The sequence below is a fragment of the Bemisia tabaci genome, chromosome 1 (assembly GCF_918797505.1).
Source record: "Bemisia tabaci chromosome 1, PGI_BMITA_v3".
In the NCBI taxonomy this organism is placed as follows: Eukaryota; Metazoa; Arthropoda; class Insecta; order Hemiptera; family Aleyrodidae; genus Bemisia; species Bemisia tabaci.
In genome coordinates, this window is record NC_092793.1 from 42,035,451 (window position 1) to 42,062,715 (window position 27,265).

Consider the following 27,265-nt stretch of genomic DNA (forward strand, 5'->3'; position numbering starts at 1 on the left):
CTCAGATCAATAATTTTTTCGAGACCTTCCGACTCATCGCTGAGGAGACACTGATCATTACTTGACCCTTAGTATATGTCCTTGTTTGGATGTCAAAGAGGTCCAGGTATATGAGACATGTAATGATTTTTTTTCTTTAAAGAGATAAAAAACAAAAAATCGTCATAAAATTGAAAAAAAATTCGAAGAAAAAAAAAGGAATGGGCCGGCCGGCACGTACAAAAAAAGGAGGGAAAATAGATACATTGGTATGCCCCGACATTTTGGCATGGGTGACCGACCCGGTCTTGCCACATCCATGAAGTTGCTAAGAAAGAAGCATTGTAAGTAGGAGGCACATAATATTCGCAATAATACGCCAAGGTTCAGTAGTTTGTAAGGCCTTCTATCAGAAACAAACAAAGAATATGGCATTGCTTGAAAGTTGTTAAGTTGTTCACTCATGTGTGAATATCTTTCAGTCTATCTTTCAATGACAATTTCAAGAAGGACTGATCCTCCTTTTGACGATGATACTTGTTCATGTATATGTGAAAGAGAGACGATAATCACCCTATTATCTACGACTTGTATGTACGGCCGGCCGGCCCATTCCTTTTTTTTCTTCGAATTTTCTTTTCAATTTTATGACGATTTTTTGATTTTATCTCTTCAAAGAAAAAAAATTCATTACAGTTCTCATAAGGAACTCTTTGACATCTAAACAAGGACATATACTAAGGGTCAAGTAATGATCGGTGTCTCCTCAGCGATGAGTCGGAAGGTCTCGAAAAAATTATTGATCTGAGATGGGCATATTTCAGAGAAGTTGGGCCGATTTGATATCATACTCCTTTAAAGCAATGGATCAAATAAACGTGTTCAGGTCATCATACCTTATAGGTATTTATTTATTTATTTATTTTTTGTGAAAAAAGTTGGGGTGTTCGGTATATTGCATGGGCATGAAAGAGAAAATTGGGCCGTTTTGATATCATTTCCTTTTAAATGATGAATCCAAACGGTACAGCCATCATATTTTTTGGGTGCCTGGTTTTTTTTTGTTGTTGTTTTTTTTGTTTTTGGTAATTAGTGACATTTTTTGGATTGGGCCGAAATTTTGTACAAAAATCATATTTTTGTTTTTATCTTTACATGGATGTCATCTGTAATATTATAGTTACCCGACCTATGTCGGCAATTCTTTCGTTCACGATAACTATCGTTAGATTTACGTTAGCCTACTCAAATTTTGTAACTTTGTCCATTTTGGTCTGATAAAGAACTCTATAAATTTTTGGTTAAATTGCATTTACCGATTACTTATAAACGGTAATTAACGTAAGTGCCTTACATACGCTGTTTTCCACTAATCTGTTTTTATGAAAGTTCCATTCCTTGGTTTCCTTGGTAACCTTTGTTTGCTATCAGCTGATGTTTGATTTCAAGATCTTTTTTTCATGTTTTCATTTTTTTTGGGTTAATAAATCATTGCTAGGTTAGTTTTAATTTTTTGCCAGCATTTATTTTACCCCCCCCCCCCCCGCTCATTTTTCTGGCTCCATCACCCTCTCCCCTCAACTCATATTTCTATCGATTTTATCATTTTTTTTAATGGCATGTCTTGCTCCCCTACCACCATTTTTTCGGGATTATAGATATTTCAGCGGCCTCTAGACCCGTTACTCCAGTCACGGGCATTTCGCTAGTTAAAATATATTTGATAGGTACTTACTAATGAGAGGCGTCTTTTCTGTTGGAGGTAGGGTCTCTCTTATTGTCATAAGGAAGACTGTCATTGATAGAAGCGCACTAATACCGAGGGTGACTTTTTCACCAGATTCTGAAGGCACGTAGAATACGAGCAGTGCTGAAAAAAAGGTCGGATGCAAATAACCGGAAAGCAAACTTGGCATTGATTTAACTCACAAATTCATCAAACCACGCGGGGAAATGAACTTTTGAAGAAAGGCATGTGCGCACCATAGATTTTTCTATCAAAGCATCTTTCGTCCGATTTTCAAGGGTGGGTTTGGCTCTTTATCTGAGCCTGATTGGCAGGATTGTAATCCAATAATAACAAAAACTCACAAACTTTACTTTGTGGTTTGAAGACTCACGATCAAGGAGACGCTGAGAACCTCGAATTTTCAGTCGAATATCCAAAATTTGAAAATCTACCTATGATGGCGAACGGGACTTAAAACGCTACCTTAGTGACTTAACATTCAATTTTAATGAAACTACACCGAAAAAACCATGGAACTAGGAAAAGAAAGAAAATTTTAATAGGGTGCAATACACGGTTTCATGTAGGTGAAGTAATGACTGCGAAATTGCAAAATTTCTTGTCCCCCCCCCCCCCTATTGTGCACTGTATTTCAATATTTCAAATATTTGAAGCTTTTTCTCGCGTTATAGAAAGAAAGCGCGCATTTTGACAGACAGAACTGTCAAAAAGACACAATTTTTTTGGTTTTTGTCGCAAGTTTTTTGGCACAATTTGGGTCAGCGGGGACTTTTCTGAAACAGGGCCCAAACGATACCTTATGTTACCTTAAAACTCTGGTAAAATTTTAGCTTGAGTTTATACACGGTTTTTGAGAAAACGGGGGGCAAATTTGCCAAATCGCCATCACTCTGGACAGCATTTTTACAGCAAAAAGACGGGGGAAAAGGACGAAAAACTTACACCTTTGACGGGTTGTGGCTATAAGTGCTCTTATTGGACCACTGTGCATGTAGCTGTGTTCAGTTCCAAGAATTTCGGTCGTACAGTGGTCCAAAATGGGGAGAAATCGTGGACAACTCAGGATTCTTTGTCAAATTTTTAAAAATGGAAGTAAAATTGTCGGTCTCCTGCAGTGTTCATGGCTAACAATGTTCTTATCGGCCCTCAATGCATTAAATGTTGTTCAGCTTCACAAATTTTCATCGCACAGTGGTCCAAAATGGGCGAATTAGTGGATAAATTAAGATCCTCCGTCAAACTTTTTATAAATGAAGTAAAACTGTTGGTCCCCTGCAGAGTTCAGATCCTGGAAAAATTAATGTATTTAATTTCTTTTTAAATTGTTACTGTATGTTACACCGTAATGTTTATAGAACTTGGTTATAGATTAGATTTTGTAGCATTATTTGCTTATACATTGCATTGAAAATAATCGGTAAGCTTCTTCACCAAGTCTTGGTACTAATCTTTGAGGAAGTTTTTTGTTCATTTTACCTTAGTCTTGGGTATTATTTTTTTTTCTTCATTTCTTTTCTTTCTTTTTTTCTGTTTTTTTTTTTTTAATTTTTTTTTTTGTTTTCTGTTTTCTTAAAGTGTTTTTGACTGTTTAAATCTTTTTTAATTTTTTTTCTCCATCTTTCCTTATCTTTTTTAAAATTTCTGAAAGTTTGCATATTTTATTGAAACAATGCTACAAAATCTAACTATGAACTAACTAAAAAACAGAAAAAAAGAAAGAAAAGAAATGAAGAAAAAAAAATAATACCCAAGACTAAGGTAAAATGAACAAAAAACTTCCTCAAAGATTAGTACCAAGACTTGGTGAAGAAGCTTACCGATTATTTTCAATGCAATGTATAAGCAAATAATGCTACAAAATCTAATCTATAACCAAGTTCTATAAACATTACGGTGTAACATACAGTAACAATTTAAAAAGAAATTAAATACATTAATTTTTCCAGGATCTGAACTCTGCAGGGGACCAACAGTTTTACTTCATTTATAAAAAGTTTGACGGAGGATCTTAATTTATCCACTAATTCGCCCATTTTGGACCACTGTGCGATGAAAATTTGTGAAGCTGAACAACATTTAATGCATTGAGGGCCGATAAGAACATTGTTAGCCATGAACACTGCAGGAGACCGACAATTTTACTTCCATTTTTAAAAATTTGACAAAGAATCCTGAGTTGTCCACGATTTCTCCCCATTTTGGACCACTGTACGACCGAAATTCTTGGAACTGAACACAGCTACATGCACAGTGGTCCAATAAGAGCACTTACAGCCACAACCCGTCAAAGGTGTAAGTTTTTCGTCCTTTTCCCCCGTCTTTTTGCTGTAAAAATGCTGTCCAAAGTGATGGCGATTTGGCAAATTTGCCTCCCGTTTTCTCAAAAACCGTGTATAAACTCAAGCTAAAATTTTACCAGAGTTTTAAGGTAACATAAGGTATCGTTTGGGCCCTGTTTCAGAAAAGTCCCCGCTGACCCAAACTGTGCCATTCTTGGCGTCGCTCTTTGGCATCTCCGTTTTTTATCGGCGGATTGGTCTGAAATTTAGAATCCTAGGGTTTTTCGGGACGAGAAAAACGAATCTTTCATTGGATTTTAGAAATTTTTGAAAACTTTAAAATGGCGGCAAAACTGCAAATGGCGATGGTGGATGCGGATTTTCCCTTATTTTTCCGCCACCATTTTGACGATATTCAGTGTTTCAAAAATCTAATGAAAAATTATTTTTTTTCAAGCCAAAAACCACCAGAGTATTGACTTTTGTGCATATCCATCGGTAAACAGCCTTGATATGGATTTTCCGTCATTTTTTCGCCATTTTAAAGTTTTTAAAAATTGCAAAAATCCAATGAAAGATTCGTTCTTCTCGTGCCGAAATACCCCCGAATACCAAGTCTCATACAAATCCGACGATAAGCAGCCTAAATATCCACTTCCCGCTCTAAGGCAACGAACTACACCTCTAGAATGGCTGACCAGTGTTAGAGACCCGGAACGTTTTGAAGTTGATATAGGTTAGGTTTATAGTCCAGTAAACGAAGGGAAAAAAGAGGGGGTTTGATGAACAAATTAGTAACAAGCTAATTTTTCCCCCCATTGATAGTACCCATTGAGAGGACCATTTTCCCAAAAGTCCCCATCCCTACCCCCCTAGGGATTTTTGCTAGCCCCCCTCAAAGTTGAAAAATCCCCCTCTGATTCAAAGCGCTATAACTCAGACCCTAATGTAGCTAGACACCTCTAATTTTTTTTAAAATGTCCGTCTTGATATGTTCTTTAAGAAATTTTTAATAATCATGCAAAGTTTTCCACGGAAAGCTGAAAATTTTGAAAAAATTCGCAAATTTTTAGAAATCGAATTGCCTCTTTTTCACAAAGAGCGTGATAACTTTTTTCTAACTGCAACTATGAACTTTTTGTTTGTTAGAAACTTTGTAGGGAACACAATTTCCTTTCAATTGGTCCTCTTGAAGTAAGGATTCGGACAATGAGTGGGGTGGGAGAGGAGCCGAAACATGACGCAGTGCGATGTCGCGCGGCGCCGTGCCGCACCCAGCGCTGAGCGGTAGGTACGCCTAGCGACCAGAGGGGCTGGCGATCGTCTTGATAGTCACATACTAAGTTAACTTCAAACGACATCGTTATATTTTTTCTGAGCATATACTGTGACTTGTGGCAAAGATTTTGCCGTACTTAGGAAAAAAGCCTCATGAAAGTTCGAATGTTGCCGAATTTTCTCTTATACGATATTTTGCTATATACCTACGTAAAATTATGAATATTTTTTCGATAGGTACCCTATCAGACACCGTAAGCAAAACTGTGTATTCGATTCCCTGAAAATTTGCAAGAAAATTGCTCACAAGTTTGCCGGAAAATTCTTATTATATCAGAGGAAATTGGGCAACGTCCGAATGTTCATACGGCGTTCTTTCTTGGCATGGCAGTATTGCGTCGCTTCATTTGACTATGAACGGATTAAGATGGTGGCCGAAGCATCCTTAAAAACACGACATCTCGATGAAAAGACGGCGCCGAGCATTTTTTTCAGCATGCCGCTTTCACCACGCTCCCTAGGAAAAATGAATGGAAATATCCTATAGACAAAGTGCCGACCAGCGGTCAAGTTCCGAATCTGAGGGTAGGAACCAGGATGGCTCCAGGAGTCGGAGGATGTATTGTACACGGAGAAAAAAATCTCGTGCGTGGGACCCGAAGTTTAGGTCATATGGATCTCTGAAGTTTTCGGATTGAGCATCTGAACACTTAAGGTCTAGCTGCCGAAGTTCAGGTCTGACATCTGAAACTTCAGTTCTTACATCTGAAGTACTTCGGTTTTCACATCCGAAAAATTTCGGTTCTCACATCTGAAGTACTTCAGATGTAAGAACTGAAGTTTTAGATGTCAGACCTGAACTTCGGCAGCTAGACCTTAATTAAGTGTTCAGATGCTCATTCCGAAAACTTCCGAGATCCATATGACCTAAACTTCGGGTCCCACGTACGAAATTTTTTTCTCCGTGTATGAGGCGTGTACTGAAAATGACCGCGGTGGAAGGGTTCATTCTTCTATGCTGCAAGAGTGTGCGAGAAAATGCCGAAAAGATGGCCGAAACTTGCTACTTACGGAGATATTGTCAATATGTACGTATCTTGTGCTCTTAAGCGATACACTAAGCATTCATCTTTTGTTTTCGACGGTTATCCTGCTTATTCAACCACAAAAGGTCAAGAAAAATTAAGAAGAGCAAAAAAAAAAAAAAACATCAGCCACAATAAATTTCACTTTAGCAATGCAATGTAGGTACGAAAACGCAGGCTGAATTTCTCTCAAATTCTTAAAATAAGAAAAAGCTCATTGCAGCTGTCAGTGAGGAGCAGTTGAGAAAAGTTGGTGTCGAGGTGTTTATTGCAGAGGCCGATGCAGATCGGGATATTGTCTCGTCTGCCATTTTGAAAGCTGAGAGAGGAGAAACAGTTGTTATGGTAGGGACGGACACTGATCTTACGGTTATAATGTTAATATTAATCAAGAGAAGGAAACTAAATATATTTTTCAAAATTCCTGGAACTTCAAAAAATCCTGGTACTCTGTATAATATCGTGAAACTAGTCGACGATTTTAAGCAGACTAGTTCTTTACTTCTTTTCGCTTATGCAATGACAGGATGCGACACCACCTCCGCTCTTTTCAGGACAAGTAAAATAAAAGCATACAACCTCCCATGGTTAATGATTCTTCTTTACAAAAAGATGTTCTAATTTTTAATGAGTCGATTGTTGATAAGGAAAGAATAGGCATAGTAAGCGAAAAATATTTAATTCATTTTATGGGGGAGCCAACTTAACTCAAATTTTAGATGAGTGCCGCTTCATAATGTATTCAAGAAAAGTTGCTAAAATGTCCTTAAAATCTAAATTTGAGATGGTGACTCTTCCACCAACATCATTAGCGGCGAAACAGCATAGCTTTAGAGTTTACTATCGAATTCAAGTTTGGCTTGGAAATAGTTCTCTCGACCCGAGAGAGTGGGGATGGAGGGAAGAAGAGGGAAGCGATGAAAGAAAATTTCTATTACCTATTCATTCTACATTAAATTTTGCGCCTGATGATGTTATATAGATAACCTCCTGTAACTGTAAGTCTGGTTGCGGCACAAACTGTAAATGTTTTAAAAAAGGACTCTGTTGTTCAGCTATGTGTCGTAATTGTAGTGGCGGAACATGTAAAAATATATTACCAGCCGTCGAAGAATTTGAAGAGGACCATCTATAGGTTTTTGCCCGAAATAATTTTAAGTATCGTCTTGAACTTGCCAACAGCTAACTTTATGTGTCCATTTTCGTTATTTTCTGTCATTATTGTTTTGTTACTGATAATTTTTACGATGATTGCTTTTATTTGCTGTTCAATTAATTTTAACCTGAAAATTAACGAATGCCATCAATAATAGACTACATCGCTTAAAAGGTGACATTTTTGTAATACCCATGTAGGCATTTTCTTTCGTATTAAATATTTGTTTTTGCTCTAATTTTTCGTAGAGCTGTGTGTTCTTTCATAAGTAAAACTATTAGGTAATTAAAGATATCCATAAATTTCCACCTCAATCTAATTCTATACTCATTTATTCCTCTTATTCAGTCATGTTTACTACTAACTAAATTTCAAAATGTTTCACTCTCAAAAAAATAAATAAAAAAAGGAAGGAAGCGAAAACACGTCCAAGTGGAAACAGCTTCATTCAAATATAATGTAATTATTTATAGCCAAACATGTTGAAAAATTTATGGTTTTGAAAGATAAAATTTATCTGCAGTTCACAAGAATGTTGCCCTCTCAGAATTGAAGAAAAAAAAATTCTAGGAGTGGGCTTTTTGAGAAACATGCCGCCATGAAGCATTGAGTTGGGGCGGGTCTATGTGAGTGCTGCGTGTTATTATACGCTGCGCTGCGCCGCGCTGAACCGCGCTCTGCCGGACTTCCACCCCCCTCTCATCCTCACCCTTTGCTCCTACCTTAACTTCCAATACACCATTTGATAGGAAATTGCGTCCTCTAAATATTTTCATATAAGTATAAATTCCATTTTTTAATCGATAACGGAGTTATTCCGATTTATTTTAAAAAGAATAATTCCATTTCATAAATTTTGAATTTGTTTTAAAATTTTCTTAACGATCTCTTGATAAATTTTGATGACCAATGGTTTCATTTTAACGTACGTATCAATACGAACACTTTAAAAACAAATTGAGGTGTCTAACTATAATAGGAGCCAAGTTACAGCAGTTTAATTGGAAGGGGGGATTTTTCAACTTTGAGGGGGGCTAGCAAAAATCCCTAGGGGGCTAGGAATGGGGACTTTTGTGAAAATACGCCCCACAGTGGGTATAATCAGTGGTAAAAATTTCAGCTTGTTACTAATTTGTTCCGCATAAATCCCTTCGTTTACTGGACTATTACTTGGGCTCACACAGCAGGCTGCCATCTAAACCCATGTCAGACGCTGCCCACATTTTGCCGAATATTGTTGAATAAAGTGATAGCAATGAAAAGATTGCTGAACAATCGCACCTCAAAAGGTTTTCTTTACTCAAAAAATAGGAACTTTGAAAGAAAACCTCAAAAATATGAAAGTTTACAAAGGTTGAAATTTTCACATGTAATCCTTATGGGCAAGACGCAGCAGAAATAGAGATTGAGGTTAGCTATACTTGGGCTCCCACCCCCCTCCTGCCTTCAAAAACCGGCCCATGCGCGTTACGCAGGTTTGCTATCTCGCGGCCATTCTAGAGGTGTAGTTCGTTGCTCTAAGGCGCCCTTTTAACCGCCGCCATTTTGAAAAGGACTGACATTTCTGGAAACTAATGCCAGAATCGTTTTTCTCGTCCCGAAAAACCCCCAAGATTTTAAGTTTCAGACCAATCCGCCGATAAGAAACGGAGATGCCAAAGGTCCGCCATTTTGAACTTTGACCGGCCGCCATTTTGTCAAAAATCAACATTTTGCCCTGCGGTCTGCGCCAAAAATTTTCTTTTTTTCTTACCTTTCGAATAAGGTATCACAAAAGGGGGGTTCCCGTTTGAAAAAAAAAGTTAGCCCCCGCCCCCCTTAGGGGAGAAAAAAGTTATAGGGGTGGTAGGTGACTTTTGGATAACCCTGTATTGGTCTAGATTAATTTTGGTTCACCCCAAAATTCGAAGTAAAACATAGGGGAGGGGGGAGTTGAACCTTAAATTAGAACCGTATTTGAAAGCACCCATGTATAAGCGTCATACTTCCATGTACCCCTGTTGCATTAATTTGCATCATAATGTTGCGTTTCCAACCTCATCCCTTCGAAGGTTCTAGTTTTGCAACTGTGCGATGCACTCAGGAACAAGCAGCTCATCGTATCAAGGAGCAGCTCAATATTTGAAGGACTTTCTATTGAACACCCAATAAAGACATGAAATGCTGCCCTCAATATCTCTCCTGCACATTGTTATTATCTTCTCTCACGAATCCTCCTTCGCTTCATCTACCTACTTCTTTCCAGTCATGGGTCCTAAAAATATATGACTAACGTTATCTCATAAAACACATTTACCTACATGTTCATGTTTGCTGTCGAGTTAAAATTATAAAAGATGACTGATAACTTGTCCCTATATAAAGAATTGATATCAACTTTAGTAATTGTCACATTATTTCTACAATGTGATGTTCGATAAAAAATTTCGACGGATTTTTTTTGTATGTTCGTAAGACCAAAAATATTTTGGAACATGCTGGGCTGAACAGCGTTTCATTAGATAAACAAAAAAAAGATGAGCCAATACGCTGAAGAACATGATAATATTACTTACATTAAGGTGATTCGACGGACGCCATTTTTTGTGTCAGAGTGGCGTGCGATATATCGCTTCGATTCGTTCCATAATTTCAGTTACTTGTCATTTTTTTCGAATTTGAGATCGCTTTTCTGTTGTTATGAGTCTAAAGAATTCATGTACAGAATTTGACAAAGAAATTCAACGTAATAGAGGCAGGGTTTTTTCAGAGAAACAATATCGCATTCGAGTGTAGTTTCGATATCTGTATCGAATGCAATATTTTACTCTAAGAGAACCCCTGCCTTCATTACATGGAATTTTTTTTATCTTTGGTACATAAATTCTTCAGACTCATAACAACAGGAGTGCGATCTCAAAATTCGAATAAAATGACAAGTAGCTGCAATTGTGGAACAAATCGATACGATAAATCGCACGCCGCTCTGACACAAAAAATGGCGTCCATCGAATCAACTTAATTTAGCCGAGGCCTTTCGATTCCACACAACCATCATAAAGGGCTCACACTATAATCTTCAATAAAACTTAAAAAAAAAAAAAAAAAAAAAAAAAAAAAAAAAAAAAAAAAAAATAATTATACACACCACATATTAGCAGATAAGCAAAACTACAAACATGCAAAATTCCAGCCTAAAGCTACATGCTGAAAGATATATACATTAAAAATAATTGGAAGCCTAGGAAAATACACATAAACGTATATATTCATAAACAAAGCACAATGTAAAAAGCCGGAGTGAATAACAATGCCCAAAGAACATTCATTGAATGAATCATCATTGTTATTCACTCCGGCTTTTGCATTGTGCATTGAATTATATTTTCTTCGTATTTTCCGAGTCTTCCAACTATCTTTAATGTATTTACCTTTCAGCATGCAGCTTTAGGCTGGAATTTTGCATGTTTGTGGTTTTGTTTATTTGCATATATGTGGTGTGTATAATTATAGTGTGAGCCCTTGATGATGGTTAGGTGGAACCGAAATGCCTCAGCTAACTTAATGTAGGTAAGTAAAATTATCATGTAATTAATTCAGCGCATTGGCTCACCTTTTTTTGTCTATCTTGAAAATATTTCGGAGTTTAATTCATGGTAGAAAATACCTCTAGAAACACTAAATAATCTGGCGATCACTTTAGCTGATGATTATCACAGGTTTTTGGCGGTAGGTGAATTAATCTTCTTTCTAACATGAATAAATACATTTAGGGCGTAAACAATCACAATGTCAAATGACAGCCGCGTTGCATCATTGTTTCACCTTAGGTATCCCTGCTAAAAATGAGTGTAATGCTAGCATTTCACTCGTGAGTGTATAGCTAGCATAATGTGATTTCCACACAGAATTGCAGTAAGTATGCTAGCATTACACTAGTTATACACTCTCGAGTGTATAGCTAGCATTATACTCGCTATACACTCACGAGTACATAGTTAGCATTATACTAGCTATACACTCACGAATGTAATGCTAGCACTGGCATTATACTGGTTCTACACTCAGGAGTATTATCTTGACTTTTCACTAATTATGTGCGCATTAGAATTATGCTAACTAGCACATCCCTGAATAACAATGCGCTGCCGTCCTTAAAAGGGCGGCCCCGCGGGGGTGGCGCTGGGCCGGGGCGAGAGGGCGGGGACGCCTTGCGCCCCAATTCCACGGTGAGGCTATCGCGGTGTTCATTCTTGTTAACGGTGCCATTGCAACCATCGGGGAGTCAGATTTCTCGGGTATGCCCTAGTATATTGCTATGAGGCTGTGAAAAAGAGAGCGCAACTTTTAACCGCTTCTAACTTTATCAAATATGAAGATTAAAAGAAAAGTGAAATCTCTAGAAGTATATCATAAATACCCCAAGAAGTGAGAAGAATAACGAGACAAAAACCATTCACCCGAGGCAGGCTTGGGCCCAGAGAAAACGGGAATCGCACATTGAAGAGTACGGCGCCATCTGGTGGCCGTGACTGGTGAAGACTCATCACACAGTTATACACTCATTAGTGTAATGCTAGCATTACACTGGCACTGAACCAGATATACACTCAGCAGTATAAAGCTGAAAAAATTCTTGTTTCCGTATCGATGTCATTTGATGTAAATTTTTTGCTCATGAAATAATGCAATGATCGTTCGTGCATTACAGAGTGCTATTATAATTTAGATAAGGATTAAAGTTTAGTAGTATTTTGAGAGAAATTTCGTGTTTTAATGTCATGTATATATGCACGCTAATAATTTCTAAATACATGGAATTTTACATTGTAAATTTATTTGTTCACAATACCTCTTTTCCAATGAGAAAATAAAGCAATAAAACACTTCTTTACTTCATATTTCTGCTAACAATCATATTTAAAGGAAAATGGTAGAGTGTTGGTCTTACTGACAGTTTCTTTAATTTGAGGATTACCTACATTCTTGCGAAGAAGTCATTTTTCTTAACATCCTTGTACAATGAGTCTTTGGTTTTTTAGTTTTATTTTATGCCCATTTTTTTAATGCCTAAGCATTCTCCTTAGCAGTAACAGGAAAATAAAAAAAAGTAATTTTAGTGATATCACTCATTTTCCCTGAAATTTCAGAATGAATTTAAATTTACAGGGTTTGAAAAATACCTAATTGATTTCCTCAAGAAATCTAATCAGTGTCATTATTATTGACATTCTCAATAATTCTGGGAATTATTATTAATTTTCCATTTTCCTGTACCTATATATTTCATTTCCTTTCGTAGTTTGGAAAATCGCTTTTGGCAACCGATAAGATATAGTCATCCCCTAGTTATTAATATGAACTTATAATTTAATGTCAATACAAAACTCATTGTACAACACTACCCCATACATAACCTCTAAGTAGTATAACACTCTGGCATAGAATAATAAATAGCTTCGTCAGCAATAGTTATTATTCTATGACTCTGGGTTGTAATAGTGTAATACCTACCTACTCGATCAACTTAATGGTGACATATAACTCGTATACAGGGTTATCCAAAAGTCACCTACCACCCCTGTAACTTTTTTCCTAATTGAGATAAAAGTTTAAAACTTTGGGAATGTTCCTCGGTTTAAGGAAGCAACTTTTTGATCCCCCCAAAATTTTGGGGGCGGCCCCCACACCTAAAGGGGGCAAGGGCTAACTTTTTTTCAAACGGCTACCTCCCTTTAATGATACCTCATTCGAAAGATAAGAAAAAAAGAAAATTTTTGGCGCAAACCGCAGGTCAAAATGTTGATTTTTGACAAAATGGCGGCCGGTCAAAGTTCAAAATGGCGGACCTTTGGCATCTCCGTTTTTTATCGGTGGATTGGTCTGGAACTCAGTATCCCAGGGTTTTTTGGGACGAGAAAAACGATTCTAGCATTAGTTTCCAGAAATGTCAGTCCTTTTCAAAATGGCGGCGGTTAAAATGGCGGCTCAGAGCGGGAAGTGGATATTTAGGCAGCTTATCGTTGGATTTGTGTGAGACCTGGTATCCGGGGGTATTTCGGCACGAGAAGAACGAATCTTTCATTGGATTTTAGAAATTTTTGAAAACTTTAAAATGGCGGCAAAACTGCAAATGGCGATGGTGGATGCGGATTTTCCCTTATTTTTCCGCCACCATTTTGACGATATTCAGTGTTTCAAAAATCTAATGAAAAATTATTTTCTTTCGAGCCAAAAACCACCAGAGTATTGACTTTTGTGCATATCCATCGGTAAACAGCCTTGATATGGATTTTCCGTCATTTTTTCGCCATTTTAAAGTTTTTAAAAATTGCAAAAATCCAATGAAAGATTCGTTCTTCTCGTGCCGAAATACCCCCGAATACCAAGTCTCATACAAATCCGACGATAAGCAGCCTAAATATCCACTTCCCGCTCTAAGGCGCCCTTTTAACCGCCGCCATTTTGAAAAGGACTGACATTTCTGGAAATTAATGCCAGAATCGTTTTTCTCGTCCCGAAAAACCCTAGGATTTTAAGTTTCAGATCAATCCGCCGATAAAAAACGGAGATGCCAAAGGTCCGCCATTTTGAACTTTGACTGGCCGCCATTTTGTCAAAAATCACTATTTTGACCTGCGGTTTGCGCCAAAAATTTCCTTTTTTCTTACCTTTCGAATAAGGTATCACAAAAGGGGGGTTCCCGTTTGAAAAAAAAAGTTAGCCCCCGCCCCCCTTAGGGGAGAAAAAAGTTATAGGGGTGGTAGGTGACTTTTGGATAACCCTGTACCACTAACCACCCCTAACCTGTACGGGTTGTCGTTTGAAAAAAATTAGCCCCCATCCCCCTTAGGGGGGTCGCCCCCCCCCCAAATTTTGGGGGGACCAAAATGTTGCTACCTTAAATCGAGGAACATCCCCAAATTTTCAAACTTCTATCTCAACTAAGAAAAAAGTTACAGGGGTGGTAGGTGACTTTTGGATAACCCTGTATGCTTTGCATTACACTTTTGAGTGTGATACTCGTTTATTGCTGACTAAGCTAATGATAAAATATAACTCGTATATGGTAAGCATTACATTGCTGAGTATAATACTAGTATAATGCTGACCAGCTTAATGTTAACATATAACTCGTATATGGTTAGTATTACACTGCTGAGTGTAATACTAGTATAATGCTGACCAACTTAATGCTAGCATATAACACACATACCTATAGCTAGGATATAATCATATACCTAGTGTATCACCAACGAACTTAATGCTCACATATAGCTACCGACATATTGCTAACATCACGTTACTCAGTATTATGCTTGAAAACTTAATGCTTGCACATTGCTATCAATATGCTAACATAACACTCATTTTTAGCAGGGATTTAACCTTAGGTACGGAAAGATAAAAAAAGGCATTAAGAATAGGTGCAAAAAATGTAGACACCGCTAAAATATCACATCCGTGTTGATAATTGATTACTAAGGTAACGCCTGCCAACCAAAAAGCACTATCCTTACACATATCTCTTCAAAATAGAATCAAATAAATTTTACTCTACCATATAACCCGACTTCTCAGCCCTTTAGAATGGAAATATTGGAGTTTTTTGCCTAATTCTCAATCAAAATTTTACGCTGAAGAAGATTTTAACATCGTTTCGGACAATTTTTGTCATTTGATATGAGAATTTTGGCCCTTAACAGCTGAGATGTCCTGTGCCGTAGCCCCTTACCGACTCAAGTACGCATGCAGCTTTGACGCTTCACAACCAAAATATCTTGCATCAAAATGGATACTTCCACCTCTGCTGTAAATCCACACTCAACAAAAGTTCTCAACTTATTATTTTCAGTTTTATTCGCATAATTGGACTGAGTTAAGCAGAAAGGAACCAACCCACATTTTGGAAAAAATTGAGTTGTGGTTTTGAACTCAACCACTGCTCTACTATCTATCGCCAAAAATTCAAAGTTTTTGCAGGAGCAAATTTTGCAGGAATTGAACTAGAAGTTTATCTTTTACAATGAGTCTTAATATGCAGGAGTCAAACTTTAAACCTCCTTTTCTTGGTTCGATCTCGATGTGGCTTGGTTCCTTTCTGTTTAACTCCATCCAATTAAGGTATCGACCGTCATGGTCTGTACCGGCGTCACGCTGGGGGGACGGTAAACGGTCGCGTTATACTGCGGAATTCGCGGCTTGTACCGTGCGCCCTGTTTCCAGCATCATCCGCTATAGCATAGCATAACAGAACCTCGTTCATTTTTGTATGTTTATATCATGAGCACATGCGTAAGGCTGTACACTGGAGGGAAAAACTATCATAAAACGTTAAATTTTGACCATTTTGTTTTGATTTAAATTTAATGACCAACCAAGTTGTCTTTACCGTTGACCTGTTTTTATAATGCATGTAATAAGTACTTGAAACGTTTGAATTTTGGCAGGTGTATATACGTTATGATATCATAAACTCAAATCCAGACTTTCAACCACATTCGTGAAGCTGCATGCGCAGTGGTGCTAATAATCACACGATTCGTCCAAACCGTAGCTGTCGTAAACTAAAATCCAGGCTTTCAACCACATTCGTGAAGCTGCTGGCGCAAAGTTGCTAATAATCACACAATTCGTCCAAACCGTAGCTGCCTGTACCGTAGACGTACGCGTGATGGGGTCAGGTCGAGGGGAGAATGGGGTTATTTGAGACAGTTTTAGGGAGCGCTCCTAAATCTTATTTCAATTTTTTTTGTCTAATATTTCATGATTTAATACGATCAATTATACTCTTAGCTATTTAATTTATGCCAGCGTAAACTTTTTGTTCATCAAGTGAATTCAAAATCAGCATATGAGCGAGGTAACCTTTTTGGCTCAATTAAGCGCGACCATGGGGTTCAATGAGCCACCCTGGGGTTAACAGAGTCACCTACTATAAACATTCTAGACACATGTTAATCAACCAAAAATAGGTATTTGTCAAACCTGTATGAGGTATATCTTTAAAAGTATGGCTAATGGCCGGATATGGTGCTCTAGGAATTGGCGGCTCTGAGAAGGGGTGAGCCGGCTGGCTGCATGATGTCCGCGTGCTAGAAGAGAGATGTAATCTGTGTGACTGACGGGAGCGGAATGAGCTGAGGTAATGAGGTCGCGGTTTATGCAGCCGCGTGGACAACGGGCTACAGCCAATGAGATGGCGGAGTGGTGGCTTACCGCCACATCACTCCCCTTGAATGAAGACTGAGTCTGCAAGGTGGTTGGAGAATTGAGTAATGGGGTGGAATATGGGTCATTCCACGTCAACTGTGCCAGGCTCGGAACCCGACCCCCTCCGATTTGGCTGAAAATTGGTATAGGGTCATTCCACGCCTAGGTAGTCCGGGGGGTATTTTTTCCCCCTCCAAATACCTATATGGGGTTTACATCCGTTTTGTTTCTTTTCTCGCAATTTTCACGTGTTTTGTAACCCCATTGGTTAGCTTCATCCTACTGTAAAAAGAGTGACAGTTTGGTAGCAATATTTTCTGGTGTTCCCGCCAAAACCAAGTTTCAGTTTATTATGTTTGCAGTTGTCAAGAAACTGATTCAATGTGCTCCTGCAAAATTTCAATTTTTAAAGGTAATTACTGTGTATTATATGTAACTTTTAAAACTTAGTGTACTGACTGTCACACCCGTTACGCAAAACATGGTTTTTTTAATGTAACTATTTTAATTCATGTTATTTTGAGATGCTAATTTTTTCCGTAGGGGAGATGTGGCTGAGTTGGGACGGGTTTGAGTTGGGACAGTTTAGTTTTTTCATATGACAGTTGGTAGCAGGACGTCGATTTTTGGTGTGGTGGTACCCCCGAGACATCCAAGTAAACAGACCTTGAAACGGGAGCGATTGGCCGTGTTTTGCACTTTTCAGGTGGGATTATTTTTTTTGGAGCCTAAAAGCTCGTATTTTTTTTCTTAGAAAATGACGTATAGTTCTCAGAGATTTAAACATTTTGCTGATGTTTTTGTACCAATGTTGAGGGCAGATCTTCTGTCATTAGTTCCCTTTGCGTTTTCTTCCATATTCCTAACCTCAAATTCTCACCATCAATATTTACGCGGAAGGACCTTCCAGTCTGAGTTGGGACAATGCACTTGTGGAAGAGTTGGGACGGCCCAACTCATAGTATGTAGGTTCTCTTCCAAAATGTATTGAAGTTTAGTCGCTGTATGCCAATTTGATGTTACCTCCTTAACAAAAATTTAGAATTAGGTATTTGTTCTCAAAAATTAAATTTTTACGCACTGATTTATTACTTTGTCACTACAACTGTCTCATTTTGACTATTAAAATAATTTTTCTACCTATTAAAATAACTTTTTTACATTATAGTTAAAGCAATATTGTTTGTGTATGCTGCTAAGTGCCTAAGTTCTCATTAAAGTTTAATTTGTTCTTAAATTTGAAGATTTTTCTACTCTGTCCCAACTCTCCCAAGGAGCCGTCCCAACTCTCCCAGGGGGTGTCTGAGTTGGGACACTTTTAAATTTTTTCTATTTAATTTGTAGCAAAGCTCCTATTCGTTCAATTGAGACCAAACCTCGCAGTAAGAAACATAAGAGTGTACTGAATAAGAGAATATTTTTAGCTTTGTGATATTATGCAAATTTTGGGTGCTTTGGGGGAAAATGTAAAAAGTGTCCCAACTCTCCCACACCTTTCCTTCGTCTTCAAGTCAAGTACAGCTTTGGAGTATTTTTTCCAAATTTTTATTTCAACAATTGATACGCAAAACTGCGTGACGGGTGTGACACGTTACGGGTGTGACCAATGAGAAGAGGCTTCAATTATGCAGATGTTGCCTCACTTCTCACCATTTTTTCTATGGTTATCACAAGAAATACACTCATATGCACAATTAGAGGTATGTATTCATCTTATAAGAGAGAGATAGCCAACTTTTTTGCCATATTTCAGTATTTAAAGTGAATACACCTATCTCAAAAGGACTTCAAATAGAACTCGTTGAACTCTCTCCGATTGGATTGAAATATTTTCACTTTACTATAGGCCTAGACCTACCGTACCAGGATTTTTTTGTGGTTAATTTGGATCATGCGAGGTCCAGGACCGCGGGGACAAAAGGGGAATCCTGGGCTACCCGAAGAAAAGCCCTGGGACGGTAGATCTGGGCCACCCTGTAGAAAAATGTAGTTTTGGCATGTTCTACATTAAAATGCGTCTAACTGCTGATTGATTTACTGCTTAGGATTGCCTACAATAAGATTATGAAAAGAAAAGTAAGTTTTTTAACTTTTTATTTCTCTCAGAAATGATGGACCTCAGAGAGACAATCTGTCACACCCGTTACGTCACACCCGTTACGCAAACTCCCATTTTTCAAGGAAAGAAAAAAAGATAATCGAAAACGGATCATCGGCAAATGAAGCAAAAACCCTTGGCTTCATCATATAATTTTATCAGATTTTTAAATTCATAAAATTCGCTGAGTTTCCACTTTACACTCACTGAGGAAAAACTCACTTCCAAAATCGGTCACGCCCGTTACGCAGCTTTTTAATTTTTTCCTGAGGAATGGAACAAAGTAAAAACAATTTCTGATAAACTAAAATGATCTATAAAAAAAGTTCTTTCTGCTACTGCAGATAATTTTTTAATTAAACCCCAAGAAAGAGTTCAAATTCTTGTTTAAAGTTAAATTGTTGTCACACCCGTTACAATGGAATGACCCTACACGGGGTCTTTACACCATTCTATGAAACTCATTTGAAAGGTTTTCCCACCCGACGCCCCGTTCGCGAGATATCGACCCCCAAAGATGGGGTGAATTTTAGCGATATTCAAAAAAGCCCGTTTTAGCGATTCTCATTTTCTCGACTTATTCCCTCTCTTTGACTCTCCATAGCGAGACTCTGTATCAATCCACCATACTTTGAAAGAGTGTTTCTAAACCAATTTTTGGTGCGTGGAAGGTGCAATCTCAAAATGGTGTAGCAGAACGGTTAAACCGTGCAATCTGTGAACGCAATCTCTGTATGTTATTGGACTCCAATCTTCACAGGCGTTTTTGGGGTGAAGCTGTACTCTAGTAGCAGCCTTTGTAAAAAAAATACAAATTTGTGAAACGAAGTAAAATTTACATACATTTCTTTACGTAAAAATTACGTAAATGAAAAATCAAAACTTTGACGGATGAATTTACGTAAAAAAATGTAAAACAAGTTTAAAATTTACATTAAAAAAATAGTCTTGTGAAGATAAATTTTTATAAAAATTTTCTGTAAAATTTATGTAAAAAAGTGTTAACAAAATCTATAAAATACCTACCGGCAAGGGTAAAGTTTATGTTTAATATACATAAAGTTTAAACGAATCGTATTTGATAAAAATGGCGGCCGTGGCCTAATATAATGTCTTGGCTTCACTTCGATCGATTTTCGTGAAATTCGGTTTTAGGGGGTATTTTTCAACGGGTCAACTTTTGGTCAGATTTTCAACATCTCAAAATTCAAGGTGGCGGCCGCGCAGTATAATGCGGTCCCAGCTCCTGGAACATCAATTTCTGTAAAATACTTGGTGAAAAAGAAGATGAAGACGAAGATGTTGTCTTCTCATTAAGTTAAAGTTACGTAAGTTAGCTCTAATAGGGCAGAAATATATAGGGTCTGGCCCAGTTACCTGACTTCACCTTAGGTCACTTGAGTCAAAACTGTCATGCGACTGGTCAGGACTATCATGTTGCCATGTCGCACCAATGATTGGATTACTTTTTTCTGCACAATCTGGCAACAACTGCACTCAAATTCCCATTTTCACCCTACCTTGGACTCCGCTCATACGGCTAGTCGCTGCACAGTAATCTCAGAATTACTGGACATTCTCAGCGCTCAACGCCACTAAATCAGTCAATGTGGTGTTTACTCTGGGACCATATGTTCATATCCCAGTAATTTTAAACAAAATTGCCATTCCCCATGCACAGAAGGCCCCTTAATTACCTTGGCCTTACCATGGACTGCAAATTAAAATGCAAAGAACACATCCTAATTAAAAAAAGCAGATCGATCTAAAGCACAGACAAATGCTATGGCTTCTTGGGAAGCATTCTAAATTAAAGTTAAAAAAAAAAAAAGTTCTCATTTACAAGTCCATGTTAAGGCCAATCTGGGCCTGCGGCTCTCAGATTTGGGCGTGCGCCACCAGTTCGAACCTAAAAATTATCGAAATAGTCCAAAACAAGATTCTCAGGCAAATGGCAGGGGTCAGGTGGTACGAGCGTAACATCGATATTAGAGATGAACTCGGAATAGAAAAAATGGATATGTATGCATCTCTCGACAGTACAATAACTATGAAGAGCGACTAGGCGTGCACCCCACCCCGAGGCGATAGCGCTTTTGGACTGGGTGTCCGATACGAGGAGGCTAAAAAGACGCAAAGCTTATGAGCTGAGCACGGCTCATTTCCGTCGATATTAGGCTGGTGCCTCTGGCCCCCACAGTCTTAGTCGACTGACGGGGCGAAAGCACTATTAATAAAAAGATTCACTGGGCATTTAGTTCTAGGAATTGCTATAGTTAGTATTAAGTAGTTTTCTCACGCTTTTTTCAAGATTTGTACTTTCACTTCATCTCCATCCATCCACCATTATCTCTCCTCATACGTGCCCCTATCTATAAAACGGTGTTTACCCCTATTCTATTGTAATAAATTTAAGAAAAAATTTGTAAAGACCCGTAAGGTCTAAAAAATGGACTTAGTAATTATTAATGTGTAATTACAAAAATAAATAAAAAAAGAATTACTGGACAATACAGTCTCAAAGAATGACTTCATCGGTGCTATCGTACATTGTGACTTTTTTGCACTCTATGTCATACACGGTGCGTTTTAAACAAGTTTAATGCGGTCAACATACCACCCGCGATTTTTTTGCGGAAATGTCAACTAGAAGGCCTACTGATTGAGGAACAACAAACCGCGAAATCTGTGATGGGGCCGTTTTTGAGAAAATGCGATTTTTCGCTTTTTTGGCGGGAATTTCGGGTCAAGGCGCTGAAAAAGTCAAGTTAGGCTGTTTTTGTAGTTCGTAAATGCATATCCTATACATTTTGAGTCAATCAAGTGCCAGTAGATAGCTATTCGTGCATATTGCCCAAAATTCATATCCTTAAATCCACGACTTTTGGGTTTTTGGGGGGTTAGTCAAGGAGAAATCCGAAAAAAAGAGGGTTAACCCGGAACAAATTGCTTAACAAACTTTTCCAACGTAAACTTCTTCAGTAGGTCCTATTGAACAACATACCAAAAGTTTACCACGGTTCGCTCCCGGAACACCCCCCCCCCCCAAATGCCTAAATTTCAAATTGGCGGCCATAATAAGGCCTTTGGGAGTTCGATTTTTTTAAAAATACGCATACAGTGTCATGTGAGGTGTCAATTCCTACGTAATTTTGGTCGTAGATTTCAAATATGAAGTAAAAAAAGTCCCTTGATCAAAAGGGGGTACCCCAAATCAAAGATGGCAGCCAATTTTGAAAGTCAAGAGGGTGGATTTTTAAAAAGTTCGCGTGATAAGGCAAGTGAGGTATCATTTCTTATGTAATTTTGGTCGTAGATTTCATTTATGAAGTCATAAAAGCCCTCAAGTCAAAGGGATTGCTCCAAATGCAAAGATGGCGGCCAGCTTTGAAAGGCAGGAGGGTGAAGTCCCTAGTATACTAGGGATGTCACGTAAACATTTCAAAAATTCACCTTCATATTTGAAATCTACGACCAAAATTAATAGGAATTGACACCTCACATGACACTGTATGCGTATTTTTAAAAAAATCGAACTCCCAGAGGCCTTATTATGGCCGCCATTTTGAAATTTAGGCAATTTGGGGGGGTGTTCCGGGAGCGAACCGTGGTAAACTTTTGGTATGTTGTTCAATAGGACCTACTGAAGAAGTTTACGTAGGAAAAGTTTGTTAAGCAATTTGTTCCGGGTTAACCCTCTTTTTTTCGGATTTCTCCTTGACTAACCCCCCAAAAACCCAAAAGTCGTGGATTTAAGGATATGAATTTTGGGCAATATGCACGAATAGCTATCTACTGGCACTTGATTGACTCAAAATGTATAGGATATGCATTTACGAACTACAAAAACAGCCTAACTTGACTTTTTCAGCGCCTTGACCCGAAATTCCCGCCAAAAAAGCGAAAAATCGCATTTTCTCAAAAACGGCCCCATCACAGATTTCGCGGTTTGTTGTTCCTCAATCAGTAGGCCTTCTAGTTGACATTTCCGCAAAAAAATCGCGGGTGGTATGTTGACCGCATTAAAATTGTTTAAAACGCACCGTGCATAGAGTAGCAGGTACATATTTACGGTGAAACTACCAGACCACGTATTTCGGTTTTCAACATGTTAGATTTCCTGTTTTACTTTCTTTTCTACACCTAAAACCACGCACGGTGCGTCTGAACGAGTCTAAATTTTTTGACGAGTCACAAGCGAGAACTCTTTAGGATCTTAAAGTAGAGTTAGTCCAGTCATTCTAGCTTTTTACCTCCGACAAATTAGCACAAACTTTTCCTTTGGTATATAGGGTCCCTAGGTACCCAATAAGACAGAAAAGAAAGTTTACCAAATAATTCCACCGGGAAAGTGGTCAAGTCGCAGTTTTTCAAAATGGCGGCTTATGACGATTTTCAACGAGAACGTACATACGGATGTTCCTTTATAACTCAAGAATATTGCGTCAAACAAAAAAATTGCTGGTAATCAATTTGAAAGATCATAAAACTTTGACTAAGAATCGTATGCAAAACTAAAGGTTATGAAGGTATATGAAGGTTCCCTTCATTCTGAATTTTCATATTTAAAAACAACAACCGACAAAATCTGCTGAAAATTCACGATTTTTCGCGTCCTTGGCCAATTTTAGGTCAAAATAATTGATTTAAGGTGAAAAGCAACGACATTACTGAAAAGTGCGCTAAACTTTACATAGGTACACCCATTCATTTTACCTATTCATCTTTTATGCCCGAATTGCGAGACGAACCATTCCAAAGCATGAAGTCAATATTTTAACAACGAATTCAGCTATTTTCCCCGTTTCCAGCGCTTTCGATCAATTATTTTTCGACAGAGGTATAATTTATATACACTTTTTAGAAAGGTGATGAAATTTGCAAGACGAATAACATACTGGTTTTTCTTTAAATTTTACAGCATGTACCTGAAAAGCGTATTGAAGGGGGAAATTACGCTAAAACTTGATTTCTCCAGAAATTTCAGAATTCCAACGATTTTCGGCTTTTTGACAGCTGGAAACTGAGGATACAATCAAATGATGGTAATAAAGTTTAGAGCATAAAATTTCCAAAAAATTGCATACCTGAAATTTTTTGAAGAGAGTTAGATATGGCGTTAAAGTTGGCTATTGGAAAACCCGGCTGCTCGGTTAAGAACCACTTTCTTAACATATACCCAGACTTTTCAAGTTTAGTAATTTTTGTTTGAAGTAACTTTTATGATACCAATTTAATAGCACATGAAAGTTAAAAAAATGTCAACGAATACATTTTTGAAGTTATTTAAGTGTACTTGGAAGCCAATTTTTGAGACGTTAAAAATTTACAAATTGTTCAATAACAACCCTGGTAAAAATGGCAAGTGCTCAGATCAGTAGCACTTGCCTTTGGAACAGACCTAAGCACTGATGTCAGTGCTGCCGGGCGCTGATCTGCTACCTCAGTGTTAGGTCTGTTCCAAAGGCAAGTGCCTCTGATGTAAGTTGCACTGACCTAAGTGTCTCAGACGTAAGCGGAGTGGAAACTCCCAGAAATACTGCACAGGCAAAAATTTCGTTAATTACCGATCTGCCAGGTACGTTAAGTCACTATTTGACGATCAGGGAGGGCTGCTGTGAGTTTTCAATCCCAAGCAAGTATCACAATCTTCAGGGGACATCGCTCGTTCCCATGCGGTCTCCAATCTAAGTACTAACTACGCCCGACGTAACTTAACTTCTGTGATCGTCCTAGCGATTGAACCACTACACTACCTGCGCGTGTACGTATTAGGGGCGTAATTTTACCATTTCACGGCCCCCATTGGGGTAATTTTGCCAGCAAATGATGATTTTGTCTTTGAATGTGAATCCGATACTTAATTTTTCTATTATTCTTTTTTAATCAATCAACATGTAAATGAAGTTTTGTAAGTTACGTTTCTTTGAAAAAAAAATGGATCGCACTAAAATTCAAAATTAAAGCTAATGATGCAAAAAAAATAATGAAAGTTGAAATTATACAAAAAATATAAATTAGCAGATACAAAAATTGAAAGTAAAGGAGTAAAAAAGTTAAAAAAGAATTGAAAATAAAGTAGGAAAATTTTAAAAAAAATTGAGACTGAAACATTTTAAAAACAGTTAAAACTGAAAAAAATTAAAACCAAATTTAAAACTATTTTTTTTTATAAAAAAATAATAATGCTTAAATAAATATATCTAAATACATATTTTAGCGGTGATAATATTTTTATCGATCTCATTTTTTGTTGTGTTTTAATTATTTAAGTGCCATCTTAAACGAAGAGGGTAAAACAAATTATTCAAGAGTGTGGCTACTTAAACTAGTTTTCCTTCCCTCTTAGAAAATCCCACCTTCTACAAAATATGCCTCTCTGAAAGATAAAGTTTGTGGTCCCCGTGTCCCGAGGAAATATTCCCCCACGAAAATGAAATAGGGTGGGGGAAGGGGGAGCCATCTCTACTTTTTGGGAGTGAGTGCGGTTCGATTAAGATTGATGTCAGAGACTTACCCTCTGAACCAAGTCCTGACCTCAGTCCCGCTTACCTCAGAGACATCTCTGCACTTAGGTAAGTCTTTCTCCCGACGTCAGTGCCTCTTACCTCAGTGCTGACTTCTTGGGTAAGTGCTTTAACACTTACGTCAGAGAAAACTGAACTGACCTCAGAGCAAATTGCACTGACCTCAGTGGAAAATTCACTGACCTAACACTTGCCATTTTTACCAGGGAAAGGCTTTCTCTCAGGGTGTTGTGGTTTTTCATGAATGCAAACAACTTTTCACATCAAACCATGGTAATTATCAAAAAGCTGGTAAAATTTTGTGTAAGAAATGTACCTTTATTTGTATTTTTGGCGTCCCTCGTGATTATGCGGAGGCAATGTTGAAAAAAATTGCAGTTTGCCTGAAAAAAATTTTCCCGCGGTTTTTCTTATTTTTTACGTGTGTAAAGGCGTCTAAGAAAAAAAACAAGGTGCAAAATGAAAAGTTCATAAAATTTCCTCTTATATAGGGCTATTGAAGATTGCCGTAAAACCTTTTTGAGGTGTCTTAGCACTGAATTTTGGTTTTAAAAAAGTTTGAAAAAAATGATGAAATTTAACTTTTTAGTTATTTTTGAGATTTTGTCGCTTTAAGATAAGCTTTAAAGTTAAAATAAATGATGTAACTGAAAATTACGTTAAATTTGGGTTTAAGAAAGTATGTTCAACATCATTGTAAGTAATTATGTTTGGCAGTGGGATAATTTCTTCTGGGATCAAAAATGACACTTTTCTGGAAAAAAAAATCCGTTTTCAGCTCCATTTTCCTAATTTTTGAGCATGTTAGAAGTGTTTGATCAAAAAACCACTGTAACCACGTAAAATTACATAGAATTTAAAATAAGATAGGGTACCTTGTTTGACTACTTTCCGAGAATTTTTGAGTTTGACACGGCTTTATTAAAAATTATAACAAATGGCAATATTTACAGAAAGTTGAGTTTCTATGCAAAACACTATCCCTCAAAAGGTCATATCAATACAGCATATATTCTATCAATCACGTGAAGTCATTTAAATCATTTCTGGAGAGCAAAAATTAATTAACCTAATATAAAATAGATAATAGGATGGGAACTGACCCTCCTCCTCCTTCTCTCTGCTTTATACAAATAGTCCAGGCATCAGAGACTTAAAAGTAGGTACCTAGATCTTGCTAGCAAAACGTGACGGAACACACCACGGGTGCTTTCCCCCTATTTTTGGGTCGTAGAATCCGAATTTGAAGTTTGCTGCCTACTAGCTATGAGGCGCTTTTCGCAAAATTGAAAAAACGATGCCAAATCTCAATTTTTCCAGTTTTATGCTGATACCTTTTTCTGTAATGCAAAAATCGTAAAACTGTTGGCACGACATGAAAGAACATAAAATTACAAAGAAACTAGCTGCTCCGGGCGCCCTACGGGCGCCCTCCACAGCTAGCAATGATGGTGCAGTAGCTTATTTGGAATCGGAGCGATTAGTTGAATCTGTTTAATAATGATGATGATTCTGCGGCAGAAGATCAAGGAATTTAACTGCCTCTCTGCGTTACAGGGTGGAGACTGCCATTCTACCGAAAAATGTTATAAAAAGCTCGCATTATTAGTTTTTCTTTTTTTTTGTGTTATTTTTTAATTTTTTTTTATTTTTATTTTTTGATAATTTTCTAATGACTATGAGGCTTTTGGGATTTATAAAAGATCGAAGCACCTCTTTGTGCACGATGTTTTTTGTACGGTTGCCTTTGGGAAGAATTTGGACTTCAAAATTTGTGTACGATTTAGCTCGTGAGAGTGCAACATATAGTTGACCATGGCCAAAAACTGTTTAGGGTAAATAAATGCCGACTCGCTTCAGTGTTTGACCCTTAGCTTTGATGATGGTCATGCAGAACGCAATGCGAATTGGAAATTTTCGC

General features: G+C 37.6%; 1 protein-coding gene and 1 long non-coding RNA gene across 6 annotated transcripts in view; one reads left to right on the forward strand and one right to left on the reverse strand.

The window, feature by feature from the left end:
• The window catches only part of LOC109032782 (neuronal acetylcholine receptor subunit alpha-9), a gene marked incomplete at its 3' end in the record, with an annotated part of 237,131 nt that overhangs the window by 71,268 nt on the left and 138,598 nt on the right, over window positions 1-27,265 (reverse strand). Inside the window, 1 exon segment of one of the 2 annotated variants that reach the window (XM_072306446.1) lies at window positions 1,715-1,849. Within the exon segment in view, the coding sequence (XP_072162547.1) occupies window positions 1,715-1,849 (135 nt within the window). 2 annotated transcript variants of the gene reach the window in all.
• The window catches only part of LOC140226051 (uncharacterized), a 54,279-nt gene that overhangs the window by 16,843 nt on the left and 10,171 nt on the right, over window positions 1-27,265 (forward strand). Inside the window, exon 2 of one of the 4 annotated variants that reach the window (XR_011900868.1) lies at window positions 17,263-17,425. The exons of 2 other annotated variants lie outside the window; for them this stretch is intronic. This is a non-coding gene — a long non-coding RNA (uncharacterized lncRNA). Of the gene's footprint in view, window positions 1-17,262; window positions 17,426-21,885; window positions 23,863-27,265 lie in introns of those variants that run through there. One more of the 4 variants, XR_011900871.1, reaches the window with a different exon arrangement.